Raw genomic sequence first — 16,668 nt, forward strand, 5'->3', positions numbered from 1 at the left:
AAAAAAAGGACACTGCATTTGACATACCACAGTCACACGCCAGGAATAATATTAAAAGTACAGTCCAGTATTGGGATGGTCTTTTGTTTTATTTTCAAATGTGTGGCTTTTCCCCCACAATAAAACTTAAAGGGGATGGACAATTTTCTTTTAATGAATTATGTCTAAGGCTACAAATGTATTTTTTTGTGTTTCTTTGCATAAAGTACTTTCTGAACGCATCATTTACTTGAGCTACAGTGTGTTCGGTTGTGGAGTCCCTGTCTCATATACTGACTGTGTGTATGGGCAGTTTGATGGTGCTGTGGTGTCTGTGCTGTGTCTTCTGTGCTGTGTCTCAGTTGTTGAGAGCAGGGCGTGTGGCTAATGAATGACCTGTCAGAGGTAATGAGGTCCAGAGTGCTGGATGCTTCATGGCTTCCTCCTTGCAACTCCACCGATTCACAGGCATCACTTCTTCCCACTGGGCTAACTAGAGAAATTTGCCTCCCTATTGCCATGGTGCTGCACTGAATGCTGTGTTAGACAAACATTTAAATGTGAAAAGACAGGACAACTGCTGATGAGAAAAATGGAGAAGGGGAAACATTCATGATCCTTGTTACCACTGTTTTCTGTGCCATCAGCACTTGGACTATGTTCATCTGATGAGTTTTCCTGTTTCAGGGAGTTCACAACAAACACAAATCTTCCTCTTGCCATGCCTTGCAATCTTTTCCTCGAAACCTTGATTCGCCTAGCTGTAGCTCTATGCAACTACATCGGAGGACTCCACCCAGCTTCTCTTCCTTTGTGGACCTGGAATGTAAATATGGGAAAGGTGTGGCTCCATGAGCTGGTTTTCTCCCATGAGTTTTCTCATTTGCAATCCAGAGCTGTCAAAGCTTTCAGGAAGCTTTTCATTTTGGTGTGTGTATACGCTGTCTTGCACTATCAGTCTTCTCACTATAATAACCGAGTCAGTCTATCTGTGACTAAGTTTTACACCACGTAGACTGTTACACCATATCTGTGTCTTTGTTTGTTCTTAAACATCTGTTTCAGATCAATGGAAAATGAGTAGTCATTGTCCCTTTACAGCGCACTACTAATATGCAAACATGAACACAGTGTCAGCTCACCTCGCCCTGTTTCATTGTTGTTCCTTAACAGAAAAAGAGCAGAGAAGAGAGCTGCGGTGAGGGGAGTGGTGTGGAGATCCTTGAGAATAAGCCCTACACTGATGGACCTGGCGGGACGGGTCAGTACACCCACAAGGTCTACCACATCGGCATGCACATTCCCAGCTGGTTCCGATCTATTTTGCCCAAAGCAGCCCTGAGGGTTGAAGAGGAGTCCTGGAACGCCTACCCCTACACCCGCACAAGGTGAGCTTTACAAGAAAAAAACAATCCTCTACCTGCAGAAGGTCTTGTATACGCATATCTAAAGATGTATAATCCTCCCCTCCTTGCGTTGAAGAAGATAGGTCAAACACTGCTTAAATTCAGTGAAATACACAAACGTCATTAAAGATTAGTTTCATGATTCCGAGGCCGAGGTCCAGCTGTCTCGGTAAAAGCCAAGAGAGAATAAAGACCTCGAAGCAGGTTGTCAGAATATCACCTAGCAGGCCATCAGATCGGCATGTGGCCAACAGTGCTCCCAGGCTGCTACAAGCTGATGACCCCTCATTCTCAGGGTGTCACTCTGTTGGTCTGTGTGGGGGCCTGATAAACACAGAGACGTGAAGGTGCTGAAAAGAGATGTGCCCTAGACTGTACTGTCAAGATATTGATGGACTCCAAGTGCCTGTTGACACATCTATTCAACCAGTGACAGTTTTACTGCAGATGCCTCAAATGCAACAGATGGGCATGGCTCACATGTCCTCTATCCTCAGCAGTGAGGATTTGTTGTTACTCTTGGATTGATCTTTAGCCATTCAGTTGGAAACCGACTCTGTGAATGAAAGCAGTTCAGAGTTCCCATTTCCTTTTTTTTTTTTTTTTTTTTTTTTTTTTTAAGATCATTCACCCCATTTTGTTCATTTTCTGACTCCATCTCCTTCAGGTACACCTGTCCCTTTGTGGAGAAGTTCTCCATAGACATAGAGACCTACTACAAGCCCGACACAGGCGATCAAGCAGATGTCTTCAACTTGTCTGCCACAGACAAGAGACAGAGGACTCTTGGTGAGACCCTTTGGTATCCGTCTCAAGCACTCAAACACTAAAATTTAGTTGATGTCATACTATTTTAAGTGAACTACATAATGTTAATGTATTTTTATGCCAAGTAGCTAAAGGTGTTAGCAAGGTATTCATGCTACACGCACTTTTTAAAAAAACTGATAGTTGTAGTTTGGAGTTTTGATATCTTCCCTATTGTTACCCAAACATAAGGAGTGGATGAGGCCCACTTGTGGCAGTATAATGCCACAGCATCTTTTTTTTTTTCTGTGGTTTCGAGCATGTTTTCTCATTATATTTGACGCTACTAGGATATTGATGTTTGTGGGGCATGCAGTGACCTAGTTACAACATTGTTTGTAATGATTTTAATCAATCACTCATTCCTGACTATCAGATTAAGTTAGTCAGCCAGAAATTCCATTAGTAAAGGAATATAAAGCTGCTCAACTCAAGCTTATGCACACATTTTGACATGATGATGAAACGACGCTAACGGCATTCGTGCAATGCATTCAAAACACTTTGCTCCACGAGCTATTGTTGAAAATGGATTGTCTTTGGCAGACCCAATCGACATAGTGACGGATCCCATCCCCCCTCATGAGTACAAAGCAGAGGAAGACCCGAGGCTTTACAAGTCAGACAAGACCCAGAGAGGCCCCCTGCAAGATGACTGGATAGAAGAGTACAACAATAACCCCGGGAAAACCCCGATCATGTGCGCCTACAAACTGTGTAAAGTGGAGTTCCGTTACTGGGGCATGCAGTCTAAGATTGAACGCTTCATTCATGATGTTGGTGAGAAGACCTCCGAAGATTTTTGTGTATTGTGACGATGTGTAATCCCTCCTAAGTGATGTCATTGTCTTTCAGTCGACCATTATTTAGTAAACCCTATTCATAATCTCCCTCTAGGACTGAGAAAGGTGATGGTGCGAGCCCACCGGCAGGCCTGGTGTTGGCAGGATGAGTGGTATGGTCTTACCATTGAGGACATCAGGCAGCTGGAGCTGGAAACCCAGCTGGCCTTGGCCAGAAAGATGGCCCAGTTTTGCCAGGGAGAGGAGGCCACTGAAGCTAGCGGAGGTGCTCCATCTCCAGACAAAGATCAGGAAGCTAAAGAAGCAATCAGCTCCATTGAAGCTGAGGAAGTGGTCGCAAGTACAGGAAGAGAGACCCTCCAGCCACGAGGTGTACTCACCAAACAGTGGTCCACCTCCTCCCGATCCTCCCGTTCATCCAAGAGAGGAGGTGAAGAGCATCTTCAATTATTTCCCTGTGTCACCTCTGTGTTTAGCACTTATTATGTGAATTACTGTTTATGGGTTCATTATGTGTTCATGTGGCTCTCCCCTACATATTTTCAGCCTTTTTCTGAAGTAGCTCTGCACTTGTGTTCTATGTAGTTCCACCAAATCTGATCAGCTCTAAAACGAGTCTATAATTACTAGGGCTTTTTTCTTAATTCTTTCTGTGATACAATTATGGCCATATTTGAAAAATGAGAATTGGCAGTATGGCTTTCTTCCTTTTTTTCTCACATAGTGCACAGCCTCTGTGTAAGTCATAAATCACAAGAATAACACTGAGCAAGTGCAAAAAGCTCACTCATGGGTGCTGCTGCTCACTCTTCTCTGCTGCTGACTGAATATAGTAGCTCTACAGAGAAGTATACCTGCATTAAAGGGAAGCAAGACCTTGCTTTTGCTTGGCACCAATGATGTGGATTTGTCCACAAAAGTCACTCAAAGGTTGTGAAAGCCTCTGTTTCTAGTTGCAAAATCATCAAGTTGGCAACAGTGAGGTGAACTGAAGGCTGATATTCAATGCTAAGAGGGATGTCCGCTGAAAAAGCTGAGATTGTGTATTTATATTAATGTATGAAAAAGATGACTTCAATCCAAAAAGTTCAATACCCACCCATTGAGTAAATTTCCAGATAGTAGAATATTTGGATCCAGCCCCAATGACAGAATTGGCGCCTTATTCAGTCTGTCACCTGATTCTTGTCTACCTTAAAGGTTGAGATGCACTAACGTCAGTTAAACTGTCCCACAAATAAACACAGTAGTGATATCTGATCCACTGAGACCTGCCCTCACTGGAAGCTGCAATGTGAAGAATTGAACAGGGTCAATCCTCAAGCTGGTGCAAATTGCTTCTTTTTTTTCTTTTTTTTTTGTAAGGAGGAGTGCTATGCTATGTTTGCTTTTACATAAAGAACTGGAGCTGTAGTTGAATTGATTTTAGGTTGCAGCTGATATGCTGATTGAAAATATATATTTATTTATTTATTTATTTTTGGTTCATCTGTACACACTAAAGGTTGCACTGCAGGTATTCGTGTAATAAAGTCAAACACATCGGGAGCAGCTTTTTAATGTGCCTGATGTTAATTGCTTTCATTCTGCTCAGCCACATTTACTCCTGCCTCACAGTTGCTTTACTGTCCTACCTCAGCAGTCTCATGTCCTCACACCTTGGTATATTTTTAGCATCAGCTCTGACATCACAACCACATGTTCGAGCACACCCATCTCGAGTGCCACCTTTTTATTTTTCAAGGTAACGCTAACCCGTAGCTACCACATCGACCCCCAACTCTCATCCAGTATGCCTCGTTTCACCCTGTTTCGCCCCCTGTGGTTCTCTGTTGAGCTATTTTTAGCCGCAGTGCTGACATCACAGATCCGAGGAGACAGACGCTCCTCGAGTGACCCTCCCCCCCACCACTGCTGTTTCCTTCTGTGTGCTGACAGCTACAGCTGTGCCCCTCTCTCACCAGTCTGCCCCACTCTCCTCCACTGCACTAATGACATACGAGGCGTCAACTGAAGTCATGTGATTGACGAGGCTTGCTTTCAGTTTTGCCATCCTCCTCAGCTGGTGTTTAGTTTTTGGTGCGCTCGAAGTTTGTGTTACACTGGTTCTCACTTTTTGCACACTACCCCTGGCCATCAAGCAGTCCATCTGCGATGAAGTAATGCACCACAGAGACTGTTGCATGTTTATATAACACAGTGTTTTTGCGTGAGGTGGGGGTGTGCGACTGTGCAAAATGTAATTGTTGAAGCATATGCGTGTGTGTGTGTGTGTGTGTGTGTGTGTGTGTGCTGGTTTCAAAAAGGAAAAAGAAAGAGGCCAAAACACGTCCCCAAATAACTGTGAGGTTTTGCTCATTTGTGTTTTACAGTAAGTCCGTCACGCCACAGCATCTCAGAGTGGAGGATGCAGAGCATAGCGCGGGACTCAGACGACAGCTCAGACGAGGAGTTCTTCGACGCTCATGGTAACCACTGCTTTGATTTTCAACTAACGGTGGATTTTGGATTTAACCTTTTTTTTTTGTTGTCAGTTTCCCAAGAACCTGCCCTACTCTCTTCTTCAATCCATCTGCATGCATGTCTTTAACCACAGATCAGTTCTTAAGCTTCCCAGATACCCAGCATGCTTTGGGTCTGCAGTTGAAATAGGTGGGTGCGGTTCAACAAGCACGCTCCCCTGTGCTGGATGAGTTGGCTGAGGACACGAGCCAGGTGTCTCATCCTGACGTCAAGTTCAGAAATCACAGTCGTCTCTGCCCACCAGTCCCCTCACTCACCAACAGCCTCAACATGTCATCATTTAAACACGCATACACAAAACACAAGAGTCCTTCACACAGTTCATCCCATGTCCAGGCAATAAATGACCCCCCTTCGAGCCAGTGTTTGTGCAATGAAACTGTGACATGAAGGTTTGTCACGATGATGGTGAAACAAGAATAAAACTGAACATGTTGCTTCAGTCATTATATCGACACTGACATTGCTACACCAAGTCTCCACCCATCCCACATTTCTACTTAAGAGTAACTGGAATGCAGTTATTGCAATTAATTCATCATATCCTACTGTATTCATGTTTAGCATTTATTATTGTGTGTTTGCTGAATGAAAACACCATACAATTTATATAATGAACCTGTTAAACATGTGGCTTCACAGTCATAAACTGCTGACACAACCTTCTGTATCAGTGACAGTTATTTCCCTTTGGTCTGTTCAGATGCCCATTTCGGTTACTCACTTGCATCACTCATATTTCTTCACTACGTGATGAATAAATGCTAGCAGAGTATCAAAATGCACTTAAACATACAAACGCAAATGCGTGCCTCGGCATTTGGATGAATCGCATGATGGAAGCCCACGAAGTAAATATGAATACAGGCTCAGATTGTCGTTATTAGAGTTTGGTCCTATTGCTGGAATCATTGCCTGCAGACACTGGAGAACCGTGATGATTTGTTTTAGTTTATACATTCCCCAGTTGCTGTTTTTTTTTGTGCAGAATGATAAAGGAAAGCTTTAGCTGGAGAGCTCATAAAATATCATATGTTGTGTCTAATTTTCTGTTGCCTACTGATTAGAAATTTGAATCAACCTATGATGGTGCAGCTGGAATAAAAAGTTACTTATCGTCTTGAATCGGCTAAGCCGAGTCGTGTATAAAAGTGTTTCTTTACCCTTACACCTCAGTGTTGCCTACATTTATAGAGACATCACAAAAAATTGAAGCCACTTTTTAATTGTGAAAGTGTGTTACCGGACACATTCTAAACCTTAATGTCAACACTAGAGGAACTTGCTGAATCTGCTGATCGGTGCTCATTGCAAGTCATTATGAAATTAAACACTTTCCATTTGATTTTCAACATTTGTGTTTTTTATTTGTTGCGCAAGCACTGGGAGTTTGAAAGGAAATGATTAAAGTTTAATTATAGAATGAATAAGAATAAAAGGGGCCTGTGTGTTATACTAAAAAAATTATTATGGAATGAAACGGATTAAAGATTAAACTTTTTTTTTTTTTTTAATAATGGGGATTAATATGGATGGATAACCAAATCCTTACATTCATATTAAATCAAATAACGCACTCTAAACTCTTCCATAGAATGAAATGGTTTACTGATTTGTTTTATGAAACAAAAGCACGCCACCCCACTTTCTACCGTCCTCCAGCACATGCGTATCTGACATTTAGGGATGCAAAATGGCATAAACTTACCAGCTGCAGAGGTTCTACTTCAGATTTACAAAGATACCGAGTTTGATATACATATGAGGGCCACCACAGTGAGTGATATGTCTTATAAAGTGGTCAGAACGACTGCATGTTTGCTGTTCAGTATCATTTTAAAACCTGGTAAACAAATCTCAACCATGCAAACGTGCAGATACGCTGTGGATTGATTGCACGGTTTCTATGGCGACAAATTTACAAACGCCGAGGGGCAAATACGGTGTACTCTGGCTCATCGTGATCTGTCTGGTTTTTCACTCTACAGAGGATTTCTCAGATGGCGAGGAGGTCTTCCCGAAGGAAATTGCCAAATGGAACTCCAATGATCTCATGGACAAGATTGAAGCTGCAGACACAGAGGAAACAACTGGTATGATGAAGACCACGAGCAGGCACTTGACCGTCAACGGTCCCACTCCTGTGAGGCGTGATGTTAACAGTGTTAATGTGTGCTTTCAGGAGAGCTCTTTAAGGAAATGACGGTGGATTATGACAGAGCAACAAACGAGGACAGGCTAGATGAGGTATGTTTGCCAAACATTGAGTATGTTTATACAAAATGAAACTCCCGAGCAGCTCCTTCCTATGCATATCCATGTTTAGGATAAAGATTCCTGAAGAACTAAGCAAAAAATTCCCAGTAGAACCCTAAGCTTTGGCTAACCATTGCATTTAAGGTTTGCGCGTCTTTGAAAAGTTTTTTTTTTCTTTTATTATTATTTTATATGTATATATATCAGGGTTTGAAGGATAAAAGAAAGGCTGTTTGTTGCTGAGCCTTTCTGTCCTCTTGTGTTCAGATTCGTGACTCTCTTAGCGGCCAAGCCAATAGCTCTCCCATTCCTACCATCATGGTAACAAGGCACCTGTCAGTAAGTAAACATTTTGGCCCCTGTACACCGTGGGGTGCAATAGTACCACAGGGACATCCGATCCGTGTGGACAAACCCAGCACTCCGTGCCCCCTCCCTTTGCTTTTCCACTGCCGGAACCCAAATCCATGTGTTACCCTCAACCTCACCACTCCTTTGTACTTATAGCTGTGGCGTTAGCTATACATATGATGCTTCCCTGGAAATGTGAAGTTTTGGATCACACGTAGAAGCCAAAACTACACATTATACTGTAGCATTTAATGTGACGTCCTCCGGAAGCATGATTGTTGTTTGCTGTTGGTTGAACAGTTGTCCCGGTGGAGGTTGACTCTGTTTTCCCTCATGGCCCTCCGTCCTTGTGAAAAGAAGTCTGCTGTGTCGTCCAAGTTTGTAAAGATGAATACAAGGAGTCACAACCTATAACTAAAAGTGATTTAATGCCTGTGTTGTTGGGTTTTTTTTTTTGTTTTACTATTGCTGTCTCATGAAACAAATCAACCATCCAACGTTTTTTTTTCCAAGGGCTGTTTCTTAATGCTCCCATCCGTCACCCTTCTTTTAATTTGCCGTTCTCAGGAGAGTTCGTCCCAGCAGTGTTTGCAGCCTTCCAAGATTCACGTGCTGATCTTAGTCCTGCACGGAGGGAACATCTTGGATACAGGCGGAGGGGACCAGAACAGCAAGCAGGCCGACGTCAACACAATCACTACGGCTTTTGAGACAGTCATGCGTGTTCACTACCCTGCTGCGCTGGGACGCATCGCCATCCGCTTGGTGCCCTGCCCTGCCATCTGTGCCGAGGCTTTCTCTCTAGTGTCCAAGTAAGAGAAAACAGTCAAGATGGAAATAGTCCAGCTTCTTCTCATGACTGCTAATCACTCGTTCCTGTGATTATTTCCTCAAACCTCTCTTTGATTTTGTAATTTATTTATTTATTTTTTTGACAGCCTGAGCCCTTACAGTTATGATGAAAGTTGTCTGTCGAGCAGCCAGGACCACATCCCGCTGGCAGCTCTGCCTCTCCTGGCCACCTCGGCTCCTCAGTATCAGGAGGCCGTGACCACCGTCATTGTTCGAGCCAACCAAGTGTATTCTGACTTTATAAAGTCTTTGGATGGGGCCACATTCTCTGGCCAGGTCAGTTACTGCTTTCAATGGTAACAGCACTGTTTTTGCTTTTGTTCTTAAAGACATGTATGTAATCAATTCAACCCAGTCAGTTCTATTTAGTCGGAATCTTTATCTTTAAGAGCAATTTTATACCTCAAACGTACCTCAAACCCATTTAACAGTCAAACAGATCATTGTTTTCACATGTAAACATCCAGTTTGTAAGCACTGAACTGCTCAGCCGGATGTGTCTGTCTATGTAAACCTGAACTGTAAGCATGAATATCATGAATATTGTTTCTCATCCTTGATTTTTCCAGGTATGCCTTATTGGCGACTGTGTGGGAGGAATCTTAGGGTTTGATGCGTTGTGCAATAGCAATCCCACAGTAAACGAAAGTCAGAACAGCAGTCGCAGGGGGAGCGTCATCAGTGTGCAGGTAAGAGGCAAAACATTCAAGTATTCAAGTAACATTCAGTGCTTCCATGTTAAAATATTTTAGCTCATCTTCGAAGGACCTGATTCTAAAGGTCTTTAAGCTTTTGACACATTCTCATAAATGGCCCTGACAGGACCAGGACCTCCTCTCTCCTGGCATCATCATCAACAGCGGGCAAGGATCGGTCTCTCCAACTTTGGAAGGCAGCCGCCACCTCAGTCGCAGTAACATTGATATTCCTCGTGCCGGTGCTGGTGACGAGACCAAGAGACAACTGCAGCGCAAGAGAAGTGACTCTTCCACCTACGAACTGGACACAATAAAACAGCACCAGGCTTTCCTCTCCAGGTATGTGAGATAACAGAGATTCTTACGCTTGCGCCATTAATACCTTCTCTCATATCCGACTGTGAGAATAGAATTTAGTGTTGGTTCTAAATGAGGATTTGTTGTCCCTCCAGCTTGCACTCTAGCGTCTTGCGGAACGATGCAGTCTCCCGCAGGTCGAGCAGCAGCACTATGCTGGATGGAAGCTCCCTGGGGAAGTTTGACTTTGAGGTGTCTGATTTTTTCCTCTTTGGCTCTCCACTGGGTTTAGTACTGGCCCTGAGGAAGACTGTGATCCCTATGTTGGATGGTGAGCTTCTTTATTAAGAGTTAAATTTTTTCTAATGTGTAATCAATGTTATTAATAATTTACGCTGAAAAAAATGAGCAATACATAAATGTCTGTAGAGAAATTATTTTTTTAAAAAGGATGTTGTCACACAGCTGCGATGTCTTTCTGGTTGTTGCTTCTCCTCTCTCATGTCTTTGGTTTGATTTCTCCCCCTAGTGGCCCAGCTGCGGCCTGCTTGTCAGCAGGTCTATAACTTGTTCCACCCAGCTGATCCCTCTGCTTCCCGCCTGGAGCCTCTACTGGAGCGGAAATTTCACCTCCTCCCTCCTTTCAATGTGCCCCGTTATCAACGCTTTCCCCTGGGAGACGGGAACTCTGCCCTGCTGGGTGAGTTCATTGCAGCAATGACATATGAAAGCCTCAGCACTTAAGAAAAATATCCATTTCTTCAGTCTGAAAATGATGCTTTTCTTACTTTTATTCAGCACAGTCACAAAATACAAAATACCCTGCTATAGAAATATTTTATTCTTTTCACCTAACAGCTTAAGAACATGTCAGCTAACACTTCCTGTTTTGTCATTGACGCATGCCACAAACAACACATGCCTTAATGACACACTATGACTTCACTCGCAGAGTAAAGACTGTCTCAAGAAAAATGAAACATTTTTCTACTGTCTGTGCCTCAAAGTCTTCTGTGAAGCAACCTATTCATCTGAATGTGGTCATAGTCCCGCTGGTGGTTTCTGTTTGGACTGTTCACTGTAACTCAGTAAATATTACAGCCACAGCCCACAGGGAACACAATTATTAACCAGCTGGAAGTGAGTCATTTTTGACGAGTCAGATACCTCCCGGTTTAAATCAGGAACTAGACTTTATTAGAGAGTCACACGAGGGTTACCAAACAGAACAAGGGAGATAATATTTAATCTCCAAAGTGATAGCCAGGACCATTCAGCCATTAAGCAGTCATCCTTAGGTCTTCATTTTTTCAATGATTAACAACTTTTTCAGTTGTGTTGCTGTTTAAATGATGAATGGAAGTTTTTTTTTTTTAAACCAAGAAAGGGCTAAATATAGCTAGCAGACAGTGAGTCATCACCAGTCTGAGATGAGGGTGATATGATTGTTTATTGTATGCCGGCAGAGTTGTGGTCCAAAAAGAAGTGGCGTCCATTAAGGACTTGACCCTTTCTTGTCTCATGTTCAGTTGTTCTTGCTTCTCATGTTTTTGTGTCTCCCTTGTCTCCTTTCCTTCTTCCTCTCTCGGCCTCCTGTCCCCATATCTGCACACCCATCCCTCTTACCTCTAAAACTGCCCCTGACCTCTGCTCTTCCTGCCCCTCCACCTCCTTCTTTAGTGGAGACAGTCCAGAGCAACGCTCAGCTGCTACTTGATAGTGGGCCCCCCCTGTCCCTTCGCTGTCAGGAGACCATCAGTGAGACCTGCATTCCTGTGCCTGTGCTAAACTGGCAGGAGGGCTCCCTCAAAGCCACACCCGCCACTATGGAGTGTGTGTAGCCTCTCCCATTCACCTCCATCTTTCCTTACCCTCATTTAATGTGCTCCTCTTGTCTCTTTGTTCATCCTTCTTCCTGTTCTGTCCAAGATGCTCAGATTTTTTAATCAGACATGTGTTGTCTCTGAGTATTCAAGACTCAAGAACGTGAATCACGTTTCTTCTTACAAAGACCTACAAAAAAGACCTATTTTGATAATGCGTTTATAGTTTCCTTGCAGCATCCATTATTTCTGAATTACTTCTTTATAGACGCTTCAAATTCTGATTCTCTTTGTTTTTTAATTTGAAATAAATCTAAAAGATAGTTGTTACACCACACCATGGAAATACTTCTTCACTGGAAATAAAAAAAATCTGACAAGCATCTTTTATGGTACTACATTTTCCTTTGCCATCTGATACTAGTGTTGTTCTCTGTGTTTGGAGGATGCAAACATTTGTGTTTGTGCTGTGGTATTTAAGCCAGTTTTTAACGTGTCTGCATCATCTCCATGATTTCAGATTATCAGTGTTGACAGAAGATATTTCTACTGTCTCCTAAATCTCACAGAATGGTTTTGGCGTGCCCATTGTGTTGCTTGTGGTGTTGTGTTTGCGCAGTGGATTTGGTGCTGTATGTGTACATCCTGAGTATACTGTACCTAATGATATCTTCTTGTGACAATGGTCAGAGCTCATTTGATTTGATTAAATCTCCAGCACTATCTGATTGTCAGAACAAAGATTTTTTTAAATATCAGATTAGATTTACCTCTAAGAGATACTTAAACCTGGGTATGATGGTAACAAATGGGACCATTTGTGATTTTACATACACTAAGTGTTTTATGTTCTCATATGTTGGTCAGTTGAAGAGATCTGACTCTGGCTAGCATGTGGCCTCCTTGTGGTTTCACGTGTCCTCTGAAACCATGGCGCCTGCTTCCACATTTCCCTCCGGCTGCTCTAACCCACATCTTCCCTCCCTCCCACCCACCCATCTCTGTGAGTTCCCCTTACCTGTGTCTCTGTCTAATGGGATCTCCTTGTTTACGCTCAATAGCGGATGTTGTTCAGTCTCATGGTGGTGTCTTCATGGACAGTTCGTACCCCTCATCCCCCGTAACGGGCCCCCTCTCCCGGGGCCAGCGGAGGGCCAGTGAGGTCAGCATTGCCAGCCAGGTCTCAGGAATGGCAGACAGTTACACTGCCACCAACATAGCCAACAGTAAGTGTTCTATATACCAACCAGTCTCCCTCTCTGTCTCTCTTCCTTCCACTCACACAAACATGGCTCTAGTTATTCTCCCACTTTCTCTTAGTCCCAAGCCAACCTTTCTCTATTTTTCTGTCTAGTTTCTCCTTCTGACACTCCTACATCATCTCTCTCTCAACCCCTGTTACTCTGACTCTACACACAGCCTGTGCTCCACCTGGAACAGTCTAGTCAGCCAGTTACACATGAATATTTTTGCTGTTTTCCGTTTTGCCAGACTTGTATTGTAAGGAGTCTTATGAAGAATGTGTTTCCCGGCACTTGTAATAATTAAAAGTGCTGATAAGAACAGAGTCCTGCAGGAGAGCAAGCTTAGCGCCACTTTCGTTTGTCTGTCCGACTCTTATCCACTGTCTGAATGTAAATGCAATGACCGAGTGCTGCATTTATCTAACGTCGCAATGCATGTGGACACCTGCCTCCCTCCCTAAGCCATTTCTGCATTGTCAACCCCCTATAACAGTGTTTGCTGAGATAATCAGTACTCTGTTTTTTCTCTGTTTGATCGTCTTCCTCCCCTTCACTCTTTTGGTTTTGTTACCAGAGCATTTATTGTACCTTACATTGTTGTTCCGAGCCCTGCTGTTTAACCTTCTCCGATACAAACCTGGATGGAGCCTTTAACCGTTTAATATGCAGTTCTGTTCCCGCAACACCAGAACACCTGAAGATCTTTTACCCTGTTACCTTAACTCTTATTAACACTTTTTTTTTTTTACATTCACAGTTCTTTTTAAAGCAGCTTGATGCCACTGGAGTCATCTCAACATCTAAATGTGCACTGTTCAAACTGTCATGAAGTCACATGCAAGGATGAATCAGTTTTATCATGTGGTTCTTTCTCTTTTTTTTCCCTCATAGCCAATTCAAACCAGTTTTACCAGTCCAAAAGATTCAGTCTCTTGTCCCATCTCGCCCTATCATCACAAAACAAATTCTTCCTGAAAAGCCCCCCTAAGTCTCGTAAGAAAGTGGAGGCTGGCCAGGTTGCAGGATCTCCTGATGCAGATGTAGTGTCTGAGCCGGATGATGAGGCAGACTCTATTGAAGGTCTAAGCCCCACTTGCCAGTACGAGAACTGCCCGTCAGCGGGGCTGGACTATGCTATATGTGATCTGGTCTCACTGGACTCCCAAGCTGAAGTTGACCAAGGTATTTTCCAAAGGGAGGGGAAATCACAGCGAGGCTTCAGGTCTTTTCTGCGTGCTACCCTGCGCTATCCAAAAACTCAGTGCTGCTGTTATAGGAAGCCTCTTTTTCTTGCCCTTTGTATTCTTTCCCAATCAAATTCACAAGGATTCAAGTGCAATCACTTCCTCTGGGCAGGAGTCATGTATAAATTTAGACTTTGCACGCTCTTTCAAAATCTTTGGTCTTTTTTTTTATCCTCACACTAACACAAATAACCACCTTTAGTTGCTCAAATAATCACAGATCTGTTCTAACAATCTCTTTTGGTTCTTTGATTCAGCGTTTTCCTGATAACAACTACAATAATAAAAAAATAAAAAAATGACCTTCCTTTCTCTCCTGCAGCCAAAGAACTGCTGGAGATGGTGATGATTGTGGTTGAGGACTGAAATCAACTCTTTGCTTTTCGCTTTAGGGGTGTTGCACTTTTGTGTGGCATCACGCAGCTCGCACTAATTCCCACAGTTTCATCTTACATATCTGCACCCTATTCATTCCACTCCCAATTGCAGTTGCAGCACGTTGGTGGGGCACAAAGCGGCTGGACTTTGCCCTGTACTGCCCCGATGCTCTGACCGCTTTCCCCACAGTAGCATTACCACACCTCTTCCACGCATCATACTGGGAATCCACTGATGTTGTGTCTTTTCTCTTGAGGCAGGTGAGTAAACCGAACAACACTTTTAAAGTTCAGCCTGGGGGGTTTTAAGTGTTCTTGATGCTCAGGATGAGTCATTCGAATGTCACCTTTAGGTCATGAGGCACGAAAACTCGAGCATTCTGGAGCTCGATGGGAAAGAAGTGTCTGAATTTACACCTTCTAAACCTCGAGAGAAGTGGCTCCGCAAGAGGACTCATGTCAAGATCAGGGTGAGTGTCGGCTCTGAAGAAGACGCCAGTTTCAGTGTGTTTTTCTAGTTCACTCTGCCACAGTGTGATACTTTTCATTCACAACATCCTTTGCCTCTGGTTTGTCTGACCCATCATGTGTTTTTGTTGAATTTCAGGAACACAAATACTTCAGCAATTGTTTTTCTTGATCTTCTTTTGCAGAATGTGACTGCCAATCACCGCGTAAACGACGCTGTGTTTACTGAAGATAGCCAGAAGGTCGTGACGGGTCGCTTCATGTATGGCCCTCTGGACATGGTCACATTAGCCGGAGAGAAGGTGGACACACTTTTTACAGCAGCACACGGCCTGGTGTCAGGGTACCCAGTGTAATTAGTGTTTGTAGACACTTTCTTTTGGAATTGAATGGATATGTTTGTTTTTTAATCTCGCATAGGTTGACCTCCACATCATGACCCAGCCTCCCTCAGGAGAATGGGTGTATTTCAACACTGAGGTGACTAACAGCAGTGGTCGTGTGTCTTTTGTCGTCCCGGAGGACAAGCGTCTGGGCATCGGGGTCTACCCAGTTAAAATGGTTGTCAGGTGAGATCAGCTTAAACCCCAACAGTGTGTCCTGATTCATTTAATTTTTCAAGCTTTTTGGGCATTTTGCCAGAAATCCTGCTTTCTTCGTTTCTCGCTCTGTTAATGCATCGCAGTCTATCAAGGTGATTCTTTTTTTCCTCTGCAGCTGCGTCTGTTTTCTAACTCTCTTTATTCTCCAGGGGTGACCACACATTTGCAGACAGCTACCTGACTGTTATTCCTCGCGGTACAGAGTTTGTAGTGTTCAGCATCGATGGTTCATTTGCTGCCAGTGTTTCGATCATGGGCAGTGATCCCAAAGTGCGGGCAGGAGCGGTTGACGTTGTCAGGTATCCAGCTGCTCTTCCTCTCTTTTTTTTCTAGAATTTGTAGAGTTTGACTTAGACTGAAGTGTGTTATTTATGTTTTTGTGTATTCTGCTGTTTCTCCTAACTACAGGTACTGGCAGGATTTAGGCTATTTGATCATCTATGTGACTGGACGTCCGGACATGCAGAAGCAGCGGGTAGTGGCTTGGTTGTCCCAGCACAACTTCCCTCATGGCATTGTCTCCTTCTGTGATGGCCTAGTCCACGACCCGCTCAGACACAAGGCTAACTTCCTCAAACTGCTGACAGAGGTCAGACTGGGAGTAGTGGAGGGCAGGCAGGGATGAATGCACTGTTGTTTATTTAAATGTAATCTTTGCGGATCATATAACAAATATTTTTAGTCGACAAAACAAAGTGGTGCTGAAATTGTTATGTTTAAACATAGGTACTCGTTTGTAAAGAGAAAACTGGTTCTAAATGGTTGTCCTCTTAATTTGAATGATTCCAGGCTCACATGAAGATTTTTGCTGGCTATGGATCAACCAAAGACATCTCTGTCTACACCTCCATTGGCCTCCCTTCTTCCCAAATATACATTGTTGGCAGACCCTCGAAGAAGATGTTACACCAGTGCCAGGTAGCAGGCGATCAGAAGCT

The 16,668-nt window shown here is 43.4% G+C and overlaps 1 protein-coding gene across 6 annotated transcripts in view; it reads left to right on the forward strand.

Annotated features, from left to right (window-relative positions):
- The window catches only part of LOC140309848 (membrane-associated phosphatidylinositol transfer protein 2-like), a 38,535-nt gene that overhangs the window by 18,152 nt on the left and 3,715 nt on the right, over positions 1-16,668 (forward strand). Inside the window, exons 3-26 of one of the 6 annotated variants that reach the window (XM_072387882.1) lie at positions 1,153-1,367; positions 2,053-2,174; positions 2,739-2,972; positions 3,090-3,425; positions 5,368-5,463; positions 7,507-7,611; positions 7,701-7,765; positions 8,042-8,113; positions 8,693-8,937; positions 9,064-9,253; positions 9,547-9,666; positions 9,800-10,014; positions 10,128-10,303; positions 10,502-10,672; positions 11,653-11,805; positions 12,857-13,021; positions 13,931-14,221; positions 14,773-14,921; positions 15,014-15,130; positions 15,314-15,430; positions 15,549-15,697; positions 15,880-16,029; positions 16,139-16,319; positions 16,520-16,648. In XM_072387882.1, coding sequence (XP_072243983.1) covers positions 1,153-1,367; positions 2,053-2,174; positions 2,739-2,972; positions 3,090-3,425; positions 5,368-5,463; positions 7,507-7,611; positions 7,701-7,765; positions 8,042-8,113; positions 8,693-8,937; positions 9,064-9,253; positions 9,547-9,666; positions 9,800-10,014; positions 10,128-10,303; positions 10,502-10,672; positions 11,653-11,805; positions 12,857-13,021; positions 13,931-14,221; positions 14,773-14,921; positions 15,014-15,130; positions 15,314-15,430; positions 15,549-15,697; positions 15,880-16,029; positions 16,139-16,319; positions 16,520-16,648 — 3,963 coding nt within the window. The remainder of the gene's footprint in view (positions 1-1,152; positions 1,368-2,052; positions 2,175-2,738; positions 2,973-3,089; positions 3,426-5,367; positions 5,464-7,506; positions 7,612-7,700; positions 7,766-8,041; positions 8,114-8,692; positions 8,938-9,063; positions 9,254-9,546; positions 9,667-9,799; positions 10,015-10,127; positions 10,304-10,501; positions 10,673-11,652; positions 11,806-12,856; positions 13,022-13,930; positions 14,222-14,772; positions 14,922-15,013; positions 15,131-15,313; positions 15,431-15,548; positions 15,698-15,879; positions 16,030-16,138; positions 16,320-16,519; positions 16,649-16,668) is intronic. The other 5 variants (XM_072387877.1, XM_072387879.1, XM_072387878.1 and 2 more) reach the window with 5 other exon arrangements.

This window comes from Leuresthes tenuis, unplaced genomic scaffold (assembly GCF_036924035.1).
Source record: "Leuresthes tenuis unplaced genomic scaffold, fLeuTen1.0.hap1 SCAF_6, whole genome shotgun sequence".
Classification (NCBI taxonomy): domain Eukaryota; kingdom Metazoa; phylum Chordata; class Actinopteri; order Atheriniformes; family Atherinopsidae; genus Leuresthes; species Leuresthes tenuis.